Source organism: Dreissena polymorpha, chromosome 2 (genome assembly GCF_020536995.1).
Source record: "Dreissena polymorpha isolate Duluth1 chromosome 2, UMN_Dpol_1.0, whole genome shotgun sequence".
Classification (NCBI taxonomy): domain Eukaryota; kingdom Metazoa; phylum Mollusca; class Bivalvia; order Myida; family Dreissenidae; genus Dreissena; species Dreissena polymorpha.
The window spans coordinates 131798276-131810312 of NC_068356.1; the positions used below are offsets into that span (position 1 = coordinate 131798276).

At 37.2% G+C, this 12037-nt stretch overlaps 1 protein-coding gene across 5 annotated transcripts in view; it reads left to right on the forward strand.

Moving 5' to 3' along the window:
- Window positions 1–12037, forward strand: part of LOC127869007 (MICAL-like protein 1) — a 60871-nt gene that overhangs the window by 18550 nt on the left and 30284 nt on the right. For 4 of the 5 annotated variants that reach the window (XM_052411254.1, XM_052411253.1, XM_052411255.1 and 1 more), the window contains 4 exons: window positions 1335–1476; window positions 3027–3130; window positions 3637–3752; window positions 4666–7030. In XM_052411254.1, coding sequence (XP_052267214.1) covers window positions 1335–1476; window positions 3027–3130; window positions 3637–3752; window positions 4666–7030 — 2727 coding nt within the window. The remainder of the gene's footprint in view (window positions 1–1334; window positions 1477–3026; window positions 3131–3636; window positions 3753–4665; window positions 7031–12037) is intronic. The other variant, XM_052411256.1, reaches the window with a different exon arrangement.

A 12037-nucleotide genomic window follows, 5' to 3' on the forward strand; every position in this document is an offset into this window, starting at 1 on the left:
TGGCTTTGTCCCACCATCCGTCAGTCTGTCGTTCTGTCAGTCCGTCCATCTGTCACAAGACTTTTCTATATCTCAGAAACTATATAAGATATCAACATGAAACTTCATTGGTGTCCTTTGTTTTTTATGATGTAACTTTTCAGGGCTATATCTCAGATACAATACAATACTTCAACATGAAACTTTTCATGGGTGTATTGATATCAATAATGAGAAGTGCCATGCATAAGAACCATAACCCTTCACTTTCTTAAATTAGAGTTATTGCCCTTTGTTGTTTTTGTTTTTTATAACCTTTTAGGGGTATATCTCAGATATGCTACACAATTTCAATATGAAACTGCATGGGTGTATAGATATCAATGAGGAGAATAACAATGCATAAAAACAATTAGCCTACACTTAAATATTTATTTATGATTATACCATATATCAAGGGATTCGTACCCATCCATTAACAAAGGATATCAATTCACAGAATTTGCTTTTTTTTTATCAATTACTCATTTATTTTCATCCTTTATTTTGGGTACTGATAATTTACATTTACCAGTATATTATAAGTGCAACCTGAGAACAGGGGTCAGTCAAGGGAAATGACCAAAGTGACCGTTATGAACAGGTGTCACCGTGATCGTTGTTCTCAGTTGATCAGGTTTCTGGACTTTCAGATAACATGTGGTGTTAGCTTCTCACCTGGAACAGGAGTTTTAAGTGAAAAAATGCATAAATGCCAAAAGTTTTTATCACAAAATTGCAATTCGATGTCTGTGTTGCCACCATTTACGATCACTTATCCTTTAATTGCCTGCTTATAACAAAACTTGCTAGCTAATTATTATTGTGTACACCTTATCACCAATAAAGATTTTTGATTTTGTCCTGTGCAAATGTTATGGCGTTATGAGTGTCATCAGAGATAAGGGACATCAATGTAGATTGATTAAAGTGTCACTTTTTGTACCTCAAAACAACTGACTGGTCACCGTTATACACAGAAGAAAATAGCTTTGAAAGTGAAATATACTGGCAGTTGGCTGTTATAGACAGGTGACTGTTAATCTCAGGTGTAATATAGAAGGAATTTTGTCGGGGAGGGGGGGGGGGGGCAGGAATCCAGACAGACCACTGTTTGAAGGCGACCCTCGTTCTCAGGTGACCAATAAGTCAGATTGGACTGTATGTGATTTATTTTATTTATTCATTCTTTAAATAAAATCGAGTACGATGCTAGCTAGCCATAATTTCAAAATTCATGAAAATACAGTAAAACATGATCCAAGAATGAGAGCTTGTTAAATATAATTGATCATTCATATGTGATATTGTCACAGGCTTTTGAGGTAGCGGAGAAGAAGTTGGGAATTCCCGCTTTCCTTGAGGCAGCAGACATGGTGGCTATCCGTGTACCTGACAAACTAAGTGTGGTGACCTACGTGTCACAGTACTACAACTACTTCCATGATAAAACTAAAGGTAACAAAGTAAATAATCTCCCTATTTAATAACAAATTGATAATTTTAAAGCCTTGAATGATGACATCACTTTTTCACTGTGTAGTTTTAACAGGTATATTTAGCAATAATTTGTTTTTTTAACAATCTATTTTATTGTTTGTTTGAAAATATTATTGTCTTAGGCATGAAATTTACTTTGAATTTAGGAGATGGTGGTTCACCTTAATAGCTTTGGAAAGTGGATTAGACCATGATTTTTATGCTCCCCGTAAATTTTCGGGGAGCATATAGTTGCCAGTTTGTCCTTCCTTCCTTACTTATGTCACACTTTTGTTACAGTTTCCCAAAGCACCTTCAATAATTTACCGATCTCTGTCATATTTGGCATGTAGGTACCTTGCATGGACCTCTACCTTTTGATGAGGTTTGAGGTCACTGGGGTCAAGGTCACCAAGGCTAGTAATAGATTTTTCCGTCACACTTTTGTTACAGTTTCTCATACCACCTTCAATACTTTACCGATCGCTTTCATATTTGGCATGTAGGGACCTTGCATGGACCTCTACCTTTTAATGAGGTTTGAGGTCACTGGGGTCAAGGTCATCGAGGCTAATAATATATTTTTCTGTCACACTTTTGTTACAGTTTCTCATACCACCTTCAATACTTTACCGATCTCTTTCATATTTGGCATGTAGGTACCTTGCATGGACCTCTACCTTTTTTCTCATACCACCTTCAATACTTTACCGATCTCTTTCATATTTGGCATGTAGGTACCTTGCATGGACCTCTACCTTTTGTTTTTGATGAGGTTTGAGGTCACTGGGGTCAAGGTCACCGAGGCTAATAATATATTTTTCCGTCACACTTTTGTTACAGTTTCTCATAGCACCTTCAATACTTTACCGATCTCTTTCATATTTGGCATGTAGGTACCTTGCATGGACCTCTACCTTTTGATGAGGTTTGAGGTCACTGGGGTCAAGGTCACTGAGGCTAATAATAGATTTTTCGGTCACACTTTTGTTACAGTTTCTCATAGCACCTTCAATACTTGACCGATCTCTTTCATATTTAGCATGTAGGTACCTTGCATGGGCCTCTACCTTTTGATGAGGTTTGAGGTCACTGGGATCAAGGTCAAGGTCACCAAGGCTAATAAAATATTTTTTTAGGTGGTTATTATTACATAGATTGACAAAGCACATCATCGGGGAGCATCCATCAGTTTCACTGATATTCTTGGTTTACAATTTAAGTCATTTCTATTTTGATACTTCTATGTCATTTTTACATAGATATGTATATTATCTGGAACTTTTTTGCTACCATGACCAACCTAAAAGTAGCCAAGTACAAAGTCTCATATTATGACAGTACTTCCACTATTAATCTAAATGTTGTATACAACATCTTACAGTACCACAACTACTTCCACAATGAACCTGAAGGTAACAGAGTACATAATCACACAATACTACAACTATTTCCAAGATAAAGTTAAAGTAAAATAGTGCATTGCCTCACAGTACTCCAACTAAAAATTTGTTTTAATTCCATTTCAGATGGTGGTCCAGAAGTGATGAAGTTTGTGGGTGGTGTAAAGAGGAAGGAAACAGCTGCAGCTGAAGACAAATCTCTCACACCCGCCAAGACCAACACACCACAGGTAGCTAGGGGGACAACTAAATGTTTTGGCTACTATGACAACAACAACAACATATGCATTGACAATAGAGGAACATACAAGTGTTATCACAAATCAAACATGTGACATTAAGATTGCTTCTGTTAAGTGGATTATTTGCTGATGTGCATGCTAGAATACAGAATTTAATGAACATATGCAGTGTCTGAAAAGATGACATTTGAATACTTAAGTTCCAAAGGAATTTGTCAGTCAGTATTTGTTATGTTAGCCTGTGATAGATTCTTCTGTTTTGGCAACATTTTGCTTAAAATCACACACAATATATTAATCATTGTTTAGTGTACATGTACCTATTAACATCCAATGTGACTGACAACATAATGTATGACAAAACCAAACCCACCCTAGAATTAACAAAGCAAAGACTCCAATTAATGAAGCACTAACGCTTTGAATATTCTAGAGTACACATTTTACAAACTTTGTGAAAGCTCTAAAGTTTCATGACTTTGTTTACATTTAAGGTAGAAAATGGCAAGACAGCCACTATCGGTGACAAGTGCAGCATCTGTAGTGAGAAGGTCTACCTTCTGGAGAGACAGATTGAGGGGGGAAAACTCTACCACAGGGCCTGCTTCAGGTAGGAAGGGCACAGTTTCGTTAACCTGTTCACGCTCAGAATCCAAGTGAAAGTGGCTTTTGCAACCAGCATAAAACCAGAACAGCCTGCGAGTAACTCGCAGTCTATTCAGGTTTTATACTGTTTGCTCCTTGTCAGTAGATTAGGTTAGGAAATGAAGGTTTTAAAACTTGAATCTGTTAAGAAAGGTCTTAAATTGAATTTGATTTTCTAAGAGACTACAAACACATCAAAGTGCGCATCTGAGTCGTAAATGGGTAATCAAGGTTTCTGACATTCTGGAAAGTATGTGTTAATTATATGAGTGTTTGCTGCTCTAAGTTTACAATCCTCACATGTATCACATGTTTAAAAGTTAAACTATTTTCTATACAAGAGCCTGTGCATGATGTTCTTCATATCAAACAGAGCTGGTGACAGTGTTTATGAACATCAATTAATTAACAACATTATCTGTGGAGAAGAGTTTAAACTGCCCACAGCAAAAGTCTGCAATCAATAACTTTTGCTTTTTATTTAGTTCTGAGATCTTAAATATTCAAACATATTGTTATGTGAGCAGCATCTAACTACAGTGGAAACTATAGATACATTATTTATTATCTTACACCCTGCAGTCTGCTCAGAGGCTAACCTCCCCGTCTGCTATAAAGTCATGCAAGGTTTTGTGGTCATAACACAAAGACCCATTTTGCATGACGCTGCACAAATCAGCTTCATGTGGTGCTTATTAATAGGATAAGATTATTCAGTTCTCATTTATAAAATAGTATTATTTTTTAATACTACGAGGAGATGGCCATGTGTGATACATGAAACAACTTGAATTTTTGTATCTAGAATGTGTATATTTTGGATCTTCCTATTAATTATTTCTACAAATGTTTTTACATATTTTTAACTACTATTTTAGGAGTAGTGAGCTCTCGCCTACCAGTAAAGTGTTTAAGCGTCATTCTGTTGATAAAGAAAAAGACTTACCTGAACAAAAGCATAGAAAGCTGGAGCTAGACTTTGATTCACCTGAGAAGAAGCCAAACTTTTGGCAGCAACACAATCAGACACAGGCAAAGCAGGATGATGCTTCAAACATGGAAGTTACAGTGAACAATGTTAATAAAGCCAATAATAATGAAGACAAACTTTCTGAAAATGCTTTGCCAATAAAAGATGTCCAGAAAAAGCATGATGCTGCATCAGTTATAAGCAAAGTTCTGCCAGGCTTTGGAAGTGATGCTGCAACAAATGAAGCGAAGCTCCCTAAAAGAAACAAAGTAAATATTGCTGAGAAATTGAAGGAACTAGAAGAACAGAATCTTAAAAATGCAACTGCTGCCAATGCAGCTGTTTTTAAAAACAGTGATAATAAGGCAGGTGTAAGTGATAAAAGCAGTGTATTGGGGAAAGACACTCAATCTAAGAGTGACATTGCATCACAACCGAAACCAAAACCTAGGGTTCATGTGGCTTCCACATCAGAAAAAATGGACACTGATGAACCTGTAGCCCCAAGTCAGCCAAAGCCTGTTCCTAGGTTTCTGAAATCCTCAGAAGTAGCATCGCCTCAATCAACTCCTATAAAAGAGGTCAGCCGTTCAAAGTCTCCTGTTGAACATCGTGAAAAGAAAATAACACCACCCATGAGGCCCAAAACGCAATTCGTACCTTTGAAAGACACCAATACAAGCACAGAATCTGGTTCATCATTGCCCCCACTGCCATCATCTTCACCACCTAAACTTCCTGATTCTCAGACCCCCAAATTGTCTCATCATAAAAAGATCACAATTGTCTCTCCAAAAGCAAGCTCAAAACAGCTTTCTCCAATTGATGATATGGCCACCAGTTCTGGTACAAATGCTAGTGGTTTTGCACTGCATAAACCCCCATCCAAACCACCCAGAGTTACAACAGTACTTGATAATCAAAGTAATGTGAAGCCTATGGACATCAATGAAATACATGAACCTGCCAAAGTCATGAATAAAGATCCTGCAATTGGTAAAAGTGTAGCACTGGATGTTCCTAGACCTGAAGAAAAGGAAAAAGAAGTAAAGGGTGGGCTTTTGAAAAGTTTGGCTGACGTTAGAAATAAACAAGAAACAGTAGGAGATGTAAAAACAGGTGGTGTAAAAACACGTGTTTTTACAAAAATAGGTGAAAAGTCTGATTCTAGTCATAACTTCAGTGCAGGCACTGAATCATCAGACAAAAAGTTAGATAGTGCTAAGACTCAGCCTCCAAGGCCTAAATCTGCTTTTGTACCTTCTGCCAGTTCACTTTCAACTGGCACATCTGTATCAGCATCACCTGGGGTAACTCAAGTTACTACAACTACTAAAACAACTACAAAAACTAAAGTCTTTCATAATTATAAGAAGTCAGAACCATCAAATGGGATTGAGGCGAAGACTGAAACAAACAAGTCAGATAGTGGTAGTGATGTGCCGGAGTGGAAACGAAAATTGGAAGAAAAGAACATGCAAAAAGATCGACCAAAATCAGCTGATTTATTAATTGATAAACCTCAATCAGATGTTCAAGTCTTTCATAATTATAAGAAGTCAGAACCATCAAATGGGATTGAGGGGAAGACTGAAACAAACAAGTCAGATAGTGTTAGTGATGTGCCGGAGTGGAAACGAAAATTGGAAGAAAAGAACATGCAAAAAGATCGACCTAAATCAGCTGATTTATTAATTGATAAACCTAAATCAGATGTTCAAGTCTTAGATTGGCAGAAAGAGGCCGAAAAGCGAAAAGAAGCAAGGAAGGGGTCCTATGTGGATCCAGAAATAGGACCTAGTGTTGTTAATGTGAACAATAACAATAAACATGAAAGAAGTGATAATGTGATTCAGAGTAACGAACAACTAAGAAAGCCTGCTCGACCAAAGACTGAAGATGTTTCTGATGAACATATTCCAAAAAGACCAGAAAAAGGTCCAACCATACCCGAAAGACCGAAAACACAAGCAGACATGATCAAAACTAGTCCAAAAATCTCTGATCAAAATAACCGTATAAGTGAACCTACAAAGTCACCAGAACGTAGGAAAATCCTTGTCAGTGATACAAAATTCAATGGAACAGAGGTCAAAGATGAAGAAGTGCACAAGAAAAAGATTACAGTGGATACAAAATTCAAATTTGAAGTCATTGATTCAAAGAAAGGTCCTGAAAAACCTCCTGCTCCCAGTGTTTTAGCAGAAATGCCCAAATCAACCAAGCCCCACCCTGCCAGACCCCCACCCCCTGCTGCTAACACCTCGCCAAAAGTAAGTCCTCTTTATGGTTGTTCTTGTTATTTTAAAGATGCATATCCATGAACTAGAGGATATGTCGTGTTTCTGTTTGACCTCAATAAAGGAAACTGTTACAGCCCCTATAATGCTCAAAATCAACGAAAATTTCATAAAGTATTTCGTAAAATAAAGTTAACACCTAAACAATCAGTGTTCCTTATAGCAATAGCCACAATTTCAACACTAGATGTGGTATGATTACATAGATTTTTGTTGATACAAAATGCTTGTTTTTATTTATTTTTGACGCAATTAATTCCATTTTAATTCCCCTCGAATATATCTATTCATATGACACAAGAATACTAAAAGGTACCATGTTAGTGTTCATGTGTCGTATGAATGGATATCTTTGCGGGAAATTAAAATGGAATAAAATATGCAAAACAATAATAAAAACGAGCATTTTGTATCTACAAACATCTATTTTACCAGACCACATCTGGTGTTGAAATTTCAGCAATTGCCATAAGGAACACTGATTTTTAGCTCGACTATTATATATGAAATATATATAGTGGAGGTATCCTACTCACCCCGGCCTCGGCGTTGCCGTTCCTGTTCCGTGTCCGTTGGCGTATGGTGCAAATGTTAAAGTTTGCGTACTACCCCAAATATTTTCAATGTCCCTTGATATATTGCTTTCATATTTTGCATACTTATTTACCATCATGACCCCAACCTATAAACAAGAGCAGACAACTGTATCAAGCATTTTGACAGAATTATTGCCCCTTTTATACTTAGAATATGCATATTATTGATAAATCTATGTTTATACTCGATTAAAATCAGACAAGGCATAAAAGGTTTAGGATTTTATTTTATGGCATAACTGGCTAAGAACATCAGACTTAAACAATGACTAGGTAAAGACTAGAAAAAACATGATACAAGTATTGCAAAAATAAGTCTGGTATGATTCAAGCCAGTATGCCATCTTCTTTCTTGGTATTGGCTTATGAGCCCAATCCCCCACAAACAAGGCATACTGGCAGAGTCCTTAACCAGAAGGCTTTGCTCTTCAAGGTGCGAGGCGGGGACAGATGGTGGATAATGTTGTCAATCGATCAGTGATCTTGTTTGTAAACAGAAGGCGCATGAATATTAATTAGCTGCTGAAGCGGTACGGGTTCGACTTTTCGGAATCGGGATGCTGATTTGGTCACGTGATAAAGAAAATACCGGAAGTGCGGAATGTAAATACTAAAGCGAAAGTAGAATGGGATTTCTAATTTTGCATAAACTGCGTTTACTAGTAAACTTCGATTAAAGTTTGCGTACTACCCCAAATATTTCCTATGTCAGTGTTCTGCAGTGAATCTTTACTGTTGGGGACAGGGACCCTTTAGGGTAAAAACAGTGAGGACAAAAGGGAAAACTCTTAATGGGACACAGAAATATATTTGTAGCAGAATTAAATTTTCAGAAACTAATAACCCTTTACTTGCACTCTTAAACAGGCTTGATTTCTTCCTACAGCCAGTCCACAGGATATAACATTCTAATTCAAACTTGAACATTTTAAAAACTTTTTAAAACTGTCAAACAATTGTCAACATATTATCAAAATTTTGAACAGTTACAGGTATGTAATGTCTACATCTACATCTGTCTACCTCTGCTGGGAATTCCCTTTCAAATTAGAATTACCGATAGTAAAGGCGTTTTCTTTTTTAGTGCTTAATGCACAAACTGCATGTCGTTTTGTTGTTGTAAAAACAGTAACCAAGAAAATTCTCGAAGCCAGTTTGCTTTCACGTTAAGGGGCAGACTTTTTTTGTCATTGCTAAACGATGTTTGGACTTGTTGGGGTGTTATTATTATCGTCATATTTTCTAATTTTACTTTCCGGAAGAAAGAAAAAATCAAAATCGTTTTGTTTTCTTTGACTGGTCACTTTCCGCCATTTTGATAGCTGTGGAAATTTTCTTGGTATTTGATTGGTTGTTATAATCTCAACTTACCAATGAAATAAAGTGTTATTAAAGTAAATTTACCATTCGCTGCGAAATGACGTCACGTCCAATGAAATAATTCGTTCTAGTTACGCATTCACTCTATTCCTGTACCGACTTACACATTGAATCCATTAGTTTTTATTTCTAATTCCTGTGCGCCCGCAGACCCATGTACGGAAAACGGGTGGGGACAAATCTCTTTTTTTTGCCCCAATGACGCAAGGGCGCATCCACGGCAGAACACTGCTATGTCCTTTGACATATTGCTTTTATATTTTGCATACTTGTTTACCAACATGACCCAAACCTTTAAACAAGAGCAGATCACTGTATCAAGCATTTTGACATAATTATTGCCCCTTTTATACTTAGAATATGCATATTATTGATAAATCTATGTTAAAGTTTGCGTACTACCCCAAATATTTCCTATGTCCCTTGACATATTGCTTTCATATTTTGCATACTTGTTTACCAACATGACCCCAACCTATAAACAAGAGCAGACAACTGTATCAAGCATTTTGACAGAATTTGGCCCCTTTTATACTTAGATAATTGAACATTTTGCTTAAATTGCCATAACTTCTTTATTTATGATCAGATTTTATTAATACTTTGACAAAACAACACTTACCTGAATACCACAATGGATTCCACCCAAACAATACCCCACGCCCCAACCCAGAATCCCTGCCCCCCCCCACCCTCCAAATTTTTATTTTTTTTTCCTTTTTTTTTATTTTTGAAAGATCATCTAATAAATGACCACACCCCACATTATACCCTCCTCTCAACCCCCCCCCAAACAATTTTTTTTTTCCTTTTTTATTTTTGAAAGACCCCAAATTTGTTTTTTTTTTTTTCCTTTTTTAGCTCATCTATTTTTTGAAAAAAAATTATGAGCTATTGTCATCACCTTGGCGTCGGCGTCGGTGTCGGCGTTGGCGTTGGTGTCGGCGTTCGGTTAAGTTTTGCGTTTAGGTCCACTTTTCTCAGAAAGTATCAATGCTATTGCATTCAAACTTGGTACACTTACTTACTATCATGAGGGGACTGGGCAGGCAAAGTTAGATAACTCTGGCATGCATTTTGCAGAATTATGTGCCCTTTTTATACTTAGAAAATTGAAAATTTTGGTTAAGTTTTGCGTTTAGGTCCACTTTTCTCAGAAAGTATCAATGCTATTGCATTCAAACTTGGTACACTTACTTACTATCATGAGGGGACTGGGCAGGCAAAGTTAGATAACTCTGGTGTGCATTTTGACAGAATTATGTGCCCTTTTTATACTTAGAAAATTGAAAATTTTGCTCAAGTTTTGTATTTAGGTCCACTTTATTCCTACAGTATCAAAGCTATTGCTTTCATACTTGCAACACTTATTAACTATCATAAGGGGACTGTGCAGGCAAAGTAATGTAATTCTGACTGGCATTTGGACGGAATTATGGGCCCTTTATACTTAGAAAATTGAAAATTTGGTTAAGTTTATATTATAAGGGTACAGTAAAAGGACAAGTTGCATAACTCTGGTTGTCATTTTTACGGAATTATGGCCCTTTTTTGACTTAGTAACTTTGAATATATGGTTAAATTTTGTGTTTCGATCCACTTTACTTCTTAAGTATCAAGGCTATTGCTTTCAAACTTCAAATACTTTCATGCTATCATGAGGTTACTGTACCTGGCAAGTTGAATTTTACCTTGACCTTTGAATGACCTTGACTCTCAAGGTCAAATTATTAAATTTTGCTAAAATTGCCATAACTTCTTTATTTATGATTAGATTTGATTGATACTTTAACAAAACTACTCTTACCTGACATACCACAATAGACTCCACCCAAACCATCCCCCGTGCCCTCCCCCCCTCCCCCCCTCTCCCCCCCTATTTTTTTTTTTTTTTTTTTTTAAAGATTATCTCACAAATGACCACCACACCCTCACACTATACCATCCCCCCCCCCCCCCCACCCCACCCCCCTCCCCCCAAATTTTTTTTTGAAACGGTTAAAAAACACAAATATTTATTTTTATTATTTTATGTTTGAAATACCGTCCAACCATCGCACCCAAGAATCAACACCCCCACCCCCCCCCCCCACCCCCCACTCCCCCCCCCCCGCCGATTTTTTGTGTGTGCATTTTTTTCGCATTTTTGGAAGATAATGTAATAAATGTCCACACCCCCACACTATACACCCCTCTTCACTCCACCCCTCCCTCCTTTGTGATTGAAAATGAGAGTCCCTTCACCTTTAACAAGAAAATAGATGAGCGGTCTGCACCCGCAAGGCGGTGCTCTTGTTTATTTTTGATAGATCGTCTAATAAATTATTGAATATGAACAATTTCCCCATCATGGCTTACGTTATACTGTCAAGCACTCGAACAGTCGAGCGCGCTGTCCTCTGACAGCTCTTGGTGAGCTTTTGTGATCGCCTTTTATCCGTCGTCCGTCGTGCGTCGTCAACATTTGCCTTGTGAACACTCCAGAGGCCACATTTATTGTCCGATCTTCATGAAACTTGGTCAGAACATTTGTCCCATTGATACCGCGACTGAGTTCGAAACTGGGTCATGCTAGGTCAAAAACTAGGTCACTAGGTCAAAAAAAAGAAAAACCTTGTGAACACTGTAGAAGTCACATTTGATGCCAAATCTTCATGTAACTTTGTCAAAATGTTTGTCTAAATGATATGTTGGTTGAGTTCAAAAATGGTTCCGGTCCCTTAAAAAACATGGCCGCCAGGGGGCGGGGTAGTATTCCTTATATGGCTTAAGAGAAACCTTGTGAATACTCTAAAAGTCACAATTTTTGCCCAATCATCATGAAACTTGGTCAAAACATTGGTTTCATTGATATTTCGGAAGAGCTGAAAATGGTCCAGATCCGTGAAAAAACATGGCCGCCAAGGGGTGGGGCAGTTTTCTCTATATGTACATAGTGAAAACATGTGAACACTCTAGAAGTCACATTTTTCGTTCAATCTTCATGAAATTTGGTCAGAACATG